Source organism: Papaver somniferum, chromosome 8, assembly GCF_003573695.1.
Source record: "Papaver somniferum cultivar HN1 chromosome 8, ASM357369v1, whole genome shotgun sequence".
NCBI classification, from domain to species: domain Eukaryota; kingdom Viridiplantae; phylum Streptophyta; class Magnoliopsida; order Ranunculales; family Papaveraceae; genus Papaver; species Papaver somniferum.
The window spans coordinates 28,770,297-28,782,609 of record NC_039365.1 but is presented as its reverse complement, the minus strand read 5'-3'; the positions used below and the strand labels follow the sequence as shown (position 1 = coordinate 28,782,609).

General features: G+C 38.0%; 3 protein-coding genes across 3 annotated transcripts; all 3 read left to right on the top strand.

Annotated features, from left to right (window-relative positions):
• The first annotated feature begins 254 nt into the window (after window positions 1-254).
• Window positions 255-3,792, top strand: LOC113304688. The gene is made up of 4 exons (XM_026553830.1): window positions 255-874; window positions 1,717-1,953; window positions 2,052-2,269; window positions 3,175-3,792. The coding sequence occupies exons 1-4, from the start codon at window positions 623-625 to the stop codon at window positions 3,353-3,355; spliced, it is 888 nt and encodes a 295-aa protein (XP_026409615.1). The 5' UTR covers window positions 255-622; the 3' UTR covers window positions 3,356-3,792.
• A 2,141-nt stretch (window positions 3,793-5,933) lies between these two features.
• LOC113306792 (probable LRR receptor-like serine/threonine-protein kinase At1g12460) lies at window positions 5,934-9,510 on the top strand. Its single transcript, XM_026555713.1, has 2 exons — window positions 5,934-7,687; window positions 7,796-9,510. The coding sequence occupies exons 1-2, from the start codon at window positions 6,516-6,518 to the stop codon at window positions 9,279-9,281; spliced, it is 2,658 nt and encodes an 885-aa protein (XP_026411498.1). The 5' UTR covers window positions 5,934-6,515; the 3' UTR covers window positions 9,282-9,510.
• Window positions 9,511-9,768: 258 nt separating this feature from the next.
• LOC113302401 lies at window positions 9,769-11,117 on the top strand. Its single transcript, XM_026551309.1, has 2 exons — window positions 9,769-10,706; window positions 10,801-11,117. Exons 1-2 carry the CDS (start codon window positions 9,777-9,779, stop codon window positions 10,840-10,842), a joined length of 972 nt encoding a protein of 323 aa, XP_026407094.1. The 5' UTR covers window positions 9,769-9,776; the 3' UTR covers window positions 10,843-11,117.
• The last annotated feature ends 1,196 nt before the right edge of the window (window positions 11,118-12,313 follow it).

Below are 12,313 nucleotides of genomic sequence, written 5' to 3'. Positions count from 1 at the left end.
ATATTTTTCTCAAACAAAACCTAAACTTCTACACCACAACTTAACGGTAGAGTGAAGTAGAAAGCATCTGTCTTGCACTCCACCAAATAACTTAACGGCCCAAACACGCTAATAACGTCACCAAACCGAACCGTGATCCTAGTTGTCAAATTCTAACAACTTCCCGCCACGTAATAATAAAATAGTTTCCACCTGGCATATATTTTTTAATGGTTAAATAGATTTCAACCAACAGAAGAAGAACTCACAGACTTTCTCTCTGCGGGGCCGATCGACAGACAGAAAGAAGGAAAGAAACAGAAGGCTTCATCTTATGGCAATTTCGTAATTCTTATCTGAAGCCGGTTGTTTTCTTTTCCGTTACAAAAAGAAGAAGAAACCACTCTCAATTTAGATTTCTAGGGTTTCTGATTTTCGAATTTTGAATTTAGGGTTATAAATAATAATAATTGTTATTTGGTGGGTAGGAGGATAAAGTTTGGTTATTTATACTTTTTTGGATTTAGGGGTTTTCTTCAATCACACTGTTTTTTTTTTAAACTTTAATTATTCTTTGCTTTTTTCTAAATTGTGTTTGGGTTTGGGATCTTAATCGAAATTGATTGATTTTATTGTAAGAGTGATGACATATTATGATGGTAAGGATGAAGTGGTAACACCATTGTTAATAAAAGTGAAAATGGATCGAGAAGATGAAGATTATGTGACGCTGAGAAGTTCTGATAATGAAGTTGAAGAGATTTTGAAACCACCATTATCACCTAGGAAAGGGGTTAATTGGTGTTGGTGGTTCAAGATGGGTTTATTAGGGATTGTTATTGCTACTGTTGCTGTTGTTTTTCTCATCTGGGTTGGACCTTTCCTTCTCAATAAGGTTTGTGTTTTTTATTTATCTCAATTTTGGGGTTTCCTGATACATGCAGTTTTGTGAATTGATATGGAGTTATGCTGCTTTTTGAGATTTCTGATCATTAATTTAGCTACTGATCATGCATTTTATTGAGGGGTATCGTAGATTGTCTATTACACTAATGCAGCTCCTTATAAGGAGTTTTTTGTTGTTGTGGATAATTGTTTCTTTATATAGATTGGAAGTCATCTGTTTGGTGGGTACTGGAGTGTTTATGGTTGTTCTGTTCTCACATGCAAGGATAGATAGATGTTACACAGACAAAAGAAAGATGATGGTGTGTTTTGCTACTGATCATGCGATTAAAATCCTGCTTTCGGGAATACGTGAACTAGCATAAAAGGTGGCTTTGAAGTTTCAAGCTACAATATTTAGTTGGCAGTTTCTGTAATTTGCAGCTTGCTGATTTTGAAAGGATTTGTGTTTTTGCTTGTGTTTGTCGGTCGGTATTTTAATGATCGTGTCATGATGTGCCATTAGTTTCTGATGAAGTTTTTATTAGGTTGATGTGTTGGTAAACAATTACCAGTAGCATGTGGAGTGAGTAGAGTGCCAATTCATCTTAAACTGCGTTGCAAGAAGTTTTTTTGAAATGTAATATGATAACAATTAAATATTGAGCTATTAACTAAAGATAAATGCTTTTTGTACTAGAAAGTTTTAGTCAGCATATGCTTGGAGCAGGAAGTTCAAGATATGACCGACTGACTGAACATTTGTGTCTAGCTTTTTCAGTTTCATTTGGATTTTTTTGTTATCAACTGCACTTTGAATTTGGTGCTGATCGTTGCCTTGTGGTTTGGCAGGAGATTGTTCCAATCCTGGACTGGGAAATGAGAACATTCAGTCCTAAGGTGCTGGCGGCTCTATTGTTTGCTTCTATGACATTATTCCCTGCCCTGTGCATTCCATCTTCCCCTTCTATGTGGGTAGCTGGCATTAGTTTTGGTTATGGATATGGATTTCTGTTAATTCTAGCTGGGTTTAGTATCGGCATGTCAATTCCGTTCTTCATTGGTTCTCTCTTTCATCATAAAATCCAGGTCAGTGACTGTTACTTTTTGTATTTCTCATTGACCATATATCTTTCACTGGAAAGGAGTTTGTGTTATGAATTATTTAAAACCTCGATTATATGCAGGTGTGGTTGGCAAAATGGCCAGACAAAGCTGCTATCATAAGATTAGCCGGTGAAGGAGATTGGTTTCATCAATTTCGAGCTGTCGCCTTACTTAGAATTTCACCTTTTCCATTTATCATATTCAATTACGCTTCTGTTGCCACTGGTGTTAAATATTGTCCGTATATACTTGGGTCGCTGGTAGGAGTGGTGCCGGAAATCTTTGTTTCAATCTACAGGTTTTCTTTCTCTCCCTATCTCAAATGTGCATGAGGCTATTGCATTTAACACTTTGCATGACGTTGGCAATGTATATAGTACAATAGATACTCATTGTGCGTCTCTTAGTTTGATTAGTGTGCTACATAATTGTACGCTGGGATTGTAATTGAACCATTAGTGAACAAAGACTCTATAAAGCTTTGTTAGTCTTCCATCCTATTGTTCTTTGCCATGTAACGTGTAAGGTAACTTTTTGGATAAGACGGAGACATAAAAGTGCAGTATGGAGCTATGCTGTTGTGACAGCAATGCCTCGTTAGTGAACCTTACTCCTTACCTATGGTGGTCTGTTTATGAAGTTCACTCCACTTCACAACTATTAGAGCCGGAGAGTTTTGTTTCACATGTGACTGGAATTATGATCACCTATTCAATGAGGTCCACAGCTTGTGGCTGTTATATGTGCTTGCGTGCATGTTGCCTGGCGGCCCTGGCCACAATTTTGTTTCTTGAATGTTTTAGAAAGACATAGGGTGCAACTTCTAGCAGCCTACTGTTTGGTAATAGCATAAGCATGACTTGGACAAGGGCATCCGACCAAGGAATTTTTGGGAGACAAGATGGAACCATGTCATTCGATTTGTATATATCTTTCTCTTCCATATTCTGGCAGAAGAATTAGTTCAATATCCCTTTATATGATTTTACGTTGTTGTTTTGGTTTTTCTTATATATATCTAAGTTTAAATCGCTGAAGATTTGAGTGTGAAAAGTATTGACATTTTCTTTTTTCTTCTTTGCCTAAGATGAATCCTGTACTTTATTTGAGGCAGTAGAATATAACGGCTTTTCTTTTTCCTTGAATGCATCTGTGTTGTCGTAGTTATCTTCTAAAATTGTGGGTAAATTTGTGTCTTAACAGTGGGATTTTAGTTGCAAGCTTGGCAGATGCCACACAAGGTCACCAGTATCTTTCGACATCTCAAATTATCTACAACGCCATTGGATTCGTTTTAACAGTTGGTGCAACAGTTTTTATCACACTCTATGCAAAGAAGACGCTCAAGAAACTACAAGATGAAGAAGAGACGCTGTTAAGATGAAGAATGCTGATGTAGGGTTAATTTTTGACTGATGGGAGTTTGGATTATTATATGCAGCAATTTCACTGCCGGGGTCTGCAACTTCTCTCGAAGTGCGACACACACCTGCATTTGGGTGGTGGTGGAATCCCCAAAGTTTTCGGACTCTGCGCCTTTATAACCTGAATGATGTTTAAAGTGTGCCAACCTGCTACATATATTTGCCTGCAACACGCTTGGCGCATAAAAGGGTCAAATGGTATGTCACTTGAACCACGTCCTGATTGAACATTGATTTATATTAACCAGTGTGTAATGTGTATATGTTATTTTGGTGCAAGTGATGAAAGGAATTTGTACATGATGGTTTATAGGTTTCATCGTCTCTAATTGAGACAAAGAAATAGAAAGACTGAAACAACTATGAGGGCCACTGACAATGTTTTCTCTTACAGCAAGTTGATAAGATCGTGGTAAAACCCTCCTACAGTAGGTTTTCTTATAAACCTTGTTATGTTATCCAAGGTCTAGGATATCTATGATCCAATGCCACTATAAATCATGGTTGGCAGTTCTTAAAAGGTCATACAATAAAAATTGCAGGGTAACGCGAATTTTGTGACTTTGGGATTTTGAATATATACTTACGAAACCCACCATCAGTAAATTATAGTCTGTAATCCATACTACTAGACCTATGACTGAAACTTTCCCCAAGTGTTAATATCTTAGCTTCAGTTCAAGAGTCACATTCGGACTCTTGGCTCAGTTTCTTATCCGTTTTGGTTCCCCTCTCTTAACTTTTTGATGGTCCAGACTCATAGGAAGGTTGAAACAACAAATTTTATTGATGGTCAAATACAACTAGGATCTTTATCCTTCATGAACTTCTCATATCTTTAAATTGACAGATTTTCTTCTGATAGATTATACTCTCTCATTAATGTTTTCTTGCCAAAGCTGCATCCTTGCCCAAACGAAAAAGTAAATGGTTGTAATTAAAGCTTGCTGAGGTCTCTAATACCCATCATGATGATGGTTCAACTGCTTGATGTTAACTTGAGAACTAATCTACCTATGTGGGAATTTTGAGCACACTTTCATAATCATTTTCCTCAAGTAGGAGGATTATGGATGCCTATGAAGTTTAGCGTGTCTACTCACCTAATTAATTATGTTTGTCTAAATTCATCAATATGAACCCGTACAATAAGATTGTCAATCAATAGAATCTAATTTCTTGGAGTAGATCTACACCGACAGAGAGCAACTACTCTCGGAACTCTTATACAGGCGTGGTTTTAAGTTGGCCGCAAAATCTTGGCCTTTCTCTCGTGGGTTAATCATTTTTATTGACTTCAAGTCTTCTTATGGTTGATGATAACACCAAAAGCCTGGACTAGCACAATCTGTCCCTACAAAGTCTTTACACGGTTTTGGCCTGTGGGTATGCATCACTCTCGTCTTCTGTCAACTCTAGATACCTTTTGACTTGCTCTTTCACAAAGATTTTATACGTTATGTTGAGTTGGACTTTAAGCAATTCGAGTGCATAAAACATATCGAAAAGCTCTTTCAAGAAAAGAATTAAGCAGCATTAATCCATTCTGTCACTCTCAATTTTGTTCCCGTTGCCAACTTTTTCCCCTTTCAACATCTAAAAACCCGAACCAGTATACGAGTCAAACAGGCACTGACCGCACTGTGCATTTAGGCTTGCAAGGTGTTTGTACTCTGTAGCATTCATTTGAAGTATTTTTTAGGTATCACCATAAGAAAAAGAGAATGAAGAAAAGCAACTAGTTAATTAATAATGGATGTCAGATTCTGCATCATCACAATATAGTACTAGTAAAACTCTGTGTCGTGTTGGTCGTGAATAAACAAAAATACCTTGGAAGTATTGGTAAAGCTGCTGCCTGTAAAGTCATCAGGCCCTGACCCCAACACCACCAACATGGGTTTGTGTTTATGTGGTCTGAGCAAGCAAGAGACTATGAAAAGAGAGAGAGACCCACTGTTTGTACAACAAAGATTCTGTTCATCTTATAAATAAGAGAGATACATGACAAACATCCACAACAGCAAGGATTCCCACTACCAAATTCACTCTCAGTGTACTACTACTACTCTCTTGTGAGTCGGTCCACTTTCCAATATTCAGGGATCTGTAAGTAAAAAAACCTCATAGACATTGCAAATTTGCAAGTATAAAAATAATATGCTATCAACGGGTAGAAAGCATGTAGATTATGATAATTTACTCCAATCGATACCACACAGTCAAATAATAATAATAGTATCCTGATGCAATTTTAGGCAAATGCCAAGCGTTGCTAATTTTCTAACAAGCATAAGCTCAAGCTCAGCTCACATGAACGGTTAGCAACACACAAAAGGTATGTCCTATAGGCCCCAAAGTAGTAGCATCAGATCCTAATAGCTTCTTCACTCATATGTTCCACTTTTTGATTCTTCTATTTGTCTTCTCTCCAAATATCACAGTCCCAAACGGCCAACCCAAAACAATAGTAGTACAAAATTAGACCTAAAGAGTGACTAATCTAAAAAATTCAATTTATTTTCTTATAATATTTAATTGAACTGGTTTGGTATGTTTGGGGTTGTTGGACATCATCAATGGTGGTGTAAAAACTCAGAAAGACAGAGCAGCGAGTGAGAAAGAAAGAGCTGCACGTGCTTTCTTCAGTTTCTTCCCTATCATACACGCAGCAATATGAGAGAGTAGCAGACAGACAACATTAAAAGCATCTATTGAATTCCTCACCTGCTTTTCCTTCTCCTTCTACTCTCAATCTGTCACTCCATTTTTCTCCAACCTACTTCTTCTCTTGAACCCTTCAAGCCACTATTTCTACTAGCTTGGTGTTAGCTAGTGAGTAAGTGGAGATCCATTTGCATGCAGTCAAAGATTACTGCCATGAGAAGAAGAGATCAATACACCAATTTCTTCTTCACTCAACTTATGATCTTTGATTCTTCTTCTTCATACAGTAACAGTACTCTCTTAAACAGTGATTCTGATGAATAGAAGAAGATGTTATTATTTTTCAATGTTGATCATGGGTTCTTCTTAGTACTGATTCTTCTGTGAATATACTATAATGTTGAGAAATTAAGATTCTTTTTTTCAATTTCTGGAAAGGCCCCTTTTTCTAACATGAGAAGATTCAAGTTAAAGGTGTGTACTTTTCATATGATTCTTCTAATATTCATGGAATTATGTTTTAGATCCACATTTTCTCAATCAGAGAAAGAAATTTTGTTACAATTCAAAGGGAACATTTCAAATGATCCATACAACAGTTTGAATTCATGGGGTTTGGATAGGAATCAATGTGGTGATTACAATGGGGTTCTCTGTAATTCAGAAGGTAATGTAGAGAAGATTGTGTTATGGAATATGAGTTTAGAAGGAGTATTATCACCAAGTTTATCAAAATTGAAATCACTTAGGATTTTATCTTTGTATGGTAATAGATTTACTGGTAATATTCCATTGGAATTTGGTGAGTTTCAGAATCTGTGGAAGCTTAATTTGAGTAGTAATGGTTTAGTTGGAACAATCCCTGAGTTTCTAGGTACATATAAGAATCTTAGGTTATTGGATCTATCAAGGAATGGTTTTACTGATGAAATACCTGATAATTTATTCACAAATTGTCTCAAAATGAAGTTCATTTCGCTTTCGAATAATAATCTAACTGGGTCTATTCCAGCTTCAATGTCTAATTGTTCGAGTCTCATTGGATTTGATTTTAGTTTTAATGATTTAAGTGGGGCTTTTCCTGAAGAAATTTGTGGGGGGATTTTGGGTCTTGTGTATATTTCTTTGAGGAGGAATTCATTGGTTGGGATTGTGCAAGAACAGGTTTTGAAGTGTCAAAATTTGCAACTGTTGGATTTAGGGAGTAATGCATTTGATGGGTTTGTTCCATTTGATGTTGTCTCATTTCAGAATTTGAGTTATTTTAATGCATCATTTAATCAATTTGTTGGGGAAATTCCTGATATTGGGATGTGTAGTGACAGAATGGAGGTTTTCGATGTTTCTGGGAATGGGTTAGTAGGGGAGATCCCAGTGAGTATATCAAATTGTAGGAATATGAGGGTTTTGGATTTAGGGTTTAACAAGTTGGATGGTAGAATTCCAGTTGAGATTGGAAATTTGAAGAAACTGTCTGTTTTAAGATTGGGTGATAATGTGATTCAAGGAACCATTCCAGATGAGATTAGCAGTATTGAGTTTCTTCAAGTGCTTGACTTGCATAATCTCAAACTTTCTGGTGGTATCTCTGGTGATTTGAGCAAATGCCGGTTTCTTCTCGAATTGTAAGTGCTTATAATACTTGCTTCTATGTTAATGTGTAGATAGACACTGTTTTGGTATTGGATTGAAATGAGAGTGTTGAGTTTTTTATATAAGCTTTTTTGTTGCAGGGATTTGTCTAGCAACAATTTACAAGGAGAAATACCTCAGACATTGAACAACATGACATACTTGACGATCCTTGATCTACACCGTAATCGTCTTAATGGAACTATACCAATGAGTCTTGGTGAATTGCTTCGACTTCAGTATCTTGATTTGTCAGAGAATTCTTTAGCAGGACCTATTCCGCCTTCACTTGGAAATTTGACTTTGTTAACTCATTTCAATCTCTCATCCAATGATCTGTCTGGTTCAATTCCTCTTAGTCCCATAATTCAGAAATTTGGTTCCACAGCTTACTCCAAGAATCCTTCGTTATGCGGAGTTCCTCTAGATACTCCCTGCTCTATGACTGGTGATGGCGGTACCACGAGGTCCCGAAAAACAAGAGTGTTGAGTGTTTCTGCAATAGTAGCGATTGTAGCTGCTGTAGTTATTCTTTGTGGAGTTTGTATCATATGTGTCATGAACATTAGAGCTCGAAAAAGGAAAAAGGATGAGAGTTTTGCTTTGGAAAGTACTCCACCGGCATCAACAGATTCGAATCTCATCATTGGTAAGTTGGTTCTCTTCAGCAAGAGCTTGCCTTCGAAATATGAAGATTGGGAAGCAGGTACCAAAGCTTTGCTAGATAAAGACTGTTTGATTGGTGGTGGTGCAATAGGGACAGTTTACAAAACCAATTTCGAAGGTGGGATTTCCATTGCAGTGAAGAAACTCGAAACTTTGGGAAGGATTAGAAACCAAGATGAATTTGAACAAGAGATTGGGAGACTGGGTAATCTTCACCATCCAAATTTGGTTGCTTTTCAAGGCTACTATTGGTCGTCTACAATGCAGTTAATTCTATCTGAATTCGTTTCGAACGGAAATCTTTATCAACATCTTCATGGATATATTCATCCCGGTGCTAGTACCAGCACCAGCACTAGCAGTGGACAACTTAACTGGTCTAGAAGGTTTCAGATTGCTGTTGGAACTGCACGAGCGCTTGCTTACCTACACCATGATTGCAAACCACAAGTTCTGCATTTGAACATTAAATCTACCAACATACTTTTAGATGAAAGATATGAACCAAAATTATCAGACTACGGATTGTTGAAATTACTACCGTTGTTAGATAGTTATGGTTTAGCCAAGTTTCATACTGCTGTAGGGTACGTTGCACCAGAGTTAGCTTGTCAAAGTCTGACATTCAGCGACAAGTGTGATGTTTATAGTTTTGGAATAATTTTGTTGGAGCTTGTTACCGGAAAGAAACCTGTGGAGAGTCCGGCAGCAAGCGAGGTGGTGGTTCTTTGTGATTATGTTAGGGGTTTGTTAGAGGAAGGTTCAGCTTCACTTTGTTTCGATCGAAGCTTGCAGGGGTTTGTAGAGAGTGAGTTAATTCAAGTAATGAAGCTGGGATTAATTTGCACTTCTGAAATGCCTTCAAGAAGACCAAGCATGGCTGAAGTTGTTCAGGTACTGGAGACTATTAGATCTGGCTGAGAGTTTCACATTAAAATTGCAGAGAAACAGGTTTAAAAGTTCAAGGTATTTCATCATTTGGTGAAACCCGTACATACCGTAATGGCACACCGCGATACAAAAGTCTCGCCACAGCTGAAGAAAGAACTTGTGCTCTAGTTGTGGGTTAGTTGGCGTGTATTCAGTAACTGAGATCAGGAACATAAAAAAAAAATTGTTCAAATTCAGAACAAAAAATTCTTTTCCATTCTTTTTTTGAGTTTACTATTTATCAATTAATTGTTAAGGTAAATCTGTAGTTTCTGTAATAATATCATTCAATTATTCTATATAGTTTATATAACTTTTTCTTGGTACAACATTGTAAAGCAGGTGAGCTTAATCTGCACACGAATGTTTCAGGTGCACCAAAACATGTTGAAGTAGTTGGATATGCTAAACTACTTCTTTTCTCCCACTATATGTATAGGCATGAAAATGAGATTAGCAGATCAGAGTAAGCTTTCAATTGTAAAAATGGCAGAGGGAGAATTCGGCGTAACCCAAGCAGGGAAACAGGTACAGAAAGTTTCAATACCATTTCTCTGGGAAGAAAAACCAGGGACACCCAAGAAAGGGTGGAAGCGTGAAAATGTACCAGCAACTGCTGGTGTGCCTCCGTTGAAACTCATTACTTCTGTTCCATTTGAGTGGGAAGAAAAACCTGGAAAACCATTCGCATGTTTTGCGCAATCACTGCCCGCTGGTGAGGAACCTTTAGAGCAATTGGAATGCATAACACCACCACCACAACAACTTGCTTCCCCACATCTCCCGCTTCCACCAGGAAAACTCATTGGTTTTCCTTCCCCTTTGATGCACACTTCGATGTCATCTCCAGTCACGATACGTTCGAAGTTGAGCAATGTTTTCCGGAGGAGAGGAAGTTACAGAGGTGATAATCATAGCGAATATGAAGACGAGGAGGAGAGTGGCGATGAACAAGAGATGTTCATTTCTTCGCCTTCTCTCATACCAAATGGTCTAATGTCAACTGTTCCAAACTTTAATCCATTTCCAGTAGATCAAGCAAAGGTGAATGCAAATTCTACATCGACAGAGGAGGATAGTGAAGAGCTCGATGAGAACACCTCGACAGTTTCCGAAACAGAAAGTGATTTGAGTAGTTATGCAACTGAGAGTACAAGTCTCATTGGAGATTCTTTCCTGGACAGCCTCTTCCCAGTGTATTCACAAGATTCTGGTGTCCTAGACAAGGTTGGCCAGCATGAGAAAAAATCATGTGTTACTTTCTCGGATCAGAAAATCATAATTGGGTTCCAGAGCAAAAGTGATAACAGCATTGTCGCGAGAAGAACACTAACACTTCAACAGTTGATAGAGATGAGCCGCAAGTTAAGTTGCCGGAGGAAAGAAGTTCAGATGAGTAAACGCGACATTCCTATGGTATATATCTGGCCTTAGCTACTTGATACTTTTTTTATCTTCATTTGCACTAGTTTCACTGATAGCTACTTATTACCTGACTGTGACTTGGTAGGAATTCATGAAGAGAAGCTTGTTTGGGTGCTTCATTGCTTGAGCTGGTTGCGGACCAGAATGTTGCATTCAGGAAAAGATGGCAACTGGTGCAGCATAGATTTCCTTTTCTATTTTACTTTGCAAGATTGTTTCCAAAAATCTTTTTCTCTGTATGCCCTTGAGAGTCCTGCTTTCATCTGATCATCACTCATCGGAATGTACAAATTTATACCATGTTTTATATTGGCCGGTTAGCTTCAAAAGCTTCCATTCAAAGAACTGTGCTAGTTCTATCTGTAACTCTGCAAGCCTTGAATTAAAATCTGTTTTTCTCCACGATAGCATGTGCATAAAATGAATATACACCAACTGTAATTTAACTGCGGGATTTGAGAGTCTGAATAGTATTTCACGACTCAATAGATTGCCAACTGGATATGCAAAGAGAACTCTTCCTCGTTTCTTTGCCTGGATGTATGCCCAATCTAGAGCGCTGATAATTAAACTGAAGTCGTGGGTGGCTCCACTCCAGTTCGATATTTAATATCCCTGTCAGACCTGCAAAAATGTTTTCATGCTTCGGTTACATTGCTGAAACTTCTTTTCGTTCTTTGACAAAAACAGAAGTTCAAAACTGAATTTAAGCCTACATTAGGTAACAGTTGTCATGCTGTGGTAAGTGGTATAATACTGTATTTAAGTTGATCCAAAAGCAAGGAATTAGAAAGAAGATGAAAATAGAAGATATGAAATTTACCCCGGGTAATACGGTGAAGTATAACATGCATGGCCAGTGAAGCGCAAAGATTGAGCATTACAGTATAGCCGGCCTAGTCAGTGTTCAGCCATAATGGCACTACTCTGCATAGAACATGAAGCGCCAAGATAGTGGTACCCTGCAGGAAGTGACAGAGGGATATAGAGACAAGTGGGTGTAAATATGCTTGGGTTTCCTAGTGAATTCTCTATTTGGCGGGGGAAAATATAGATGGACATTTGCAATTGTAGTTCATTCTGTGGCTGAGAAGTCTCTGAGAAAAAAAAATTAGTTTGACCCCACCAATTCAAAGTCTTGGCTCCGTCACTGCCTGCAGGGTAAAGCGCAAAGATGGCCCTACACTGTAAAGTCAGTAGCCAAGTGATGAAGCTTATTGGCCGACACAATGAAGCTTCATTGAGGAAGACAAGACAAGGCCAAAGTGGCAAATGCAATATGCGATGTTGGCATTGAGGCATATCCATTGAATTGAGTTGTCTCAAAGTAAAACTCAAGGATGATGTGAGAGTGTAGAATAGGCCAAGAGTTGGCCTATGCATTGGTCAAAGGCTGGCTAAATCTTGAATAGTGCAAGTTGGCTAAGTGAAGCATATGACGCATGAATAACCAGAATGATATAAGAATTAGATGAGATGTTTGTAGCGCAATGCTGTCAGTACATTGGATTAGGCCGACAAGATTATTGGGCCATGTTGGATGAGTATTGACGGAAGGCCAAGATCAGTAATGCGCAAAATTGGTGCGTTACAGCTCA

What these genes read in the sequence shown, in the direction of transcription:
- LOC113304688 (XM_026553830.1), top strand. Translation starts at nt 623, where the DNA reads ATGACATATTATGATGGTAAGGATGAAGTGGTAACACCATTGTTAATA. An exon ending in TCTTTCATCATAAAATCCAG is followed by an intron (nt 1,954 to 2,051) that starts GTCAGTGACTGT and finishes GATTATATGCAG; the next exon opens with GTGTGGTTGGCAAAATGGCC. An exon ending in ATCTTTGTTTCAATCTACAG is followed by an intron (nt 2,270 to 3,174) that starts GTTTTCTTTCTC and finishes GTGTCTTAACAG; the next exon opens with TGGGATTTTAGTTGCAAGCT.
- LOC113306792 (XM_026555713.1), top strand. Translation starts at nt 6,516, where the DNA reads ATGAGAAGATTCAAGTTAAAGGTGTGTACTTTTCATATGATTCTTCTA. An exon ending in TGCCGGTTTCTTCTCGAATT is followed by an intron (nt 7,688 to 7,795) that starts GTAAGTGCTTAT and finishes TTTTTGTTGCAG; the next exon opens with GGATTTGTCTAGCAACAATT.
- LOC113302401 (XM_026551309.1), top strand. Translation starts at nt 9,777, where the DNA reads ATGGCAGAGGGAGAATTCGGCGTAACCCAAGCAGGGAAACAGGTACAG. An exon ending in GTAAACGCGACATTCCTATG is followed by an intron (nt 10,707 to 10,800) that starts GTATATATCTGG and finishes GTGACTTGGTAG; the next exon opens with GAATTCATGAAGAGAAGCTT.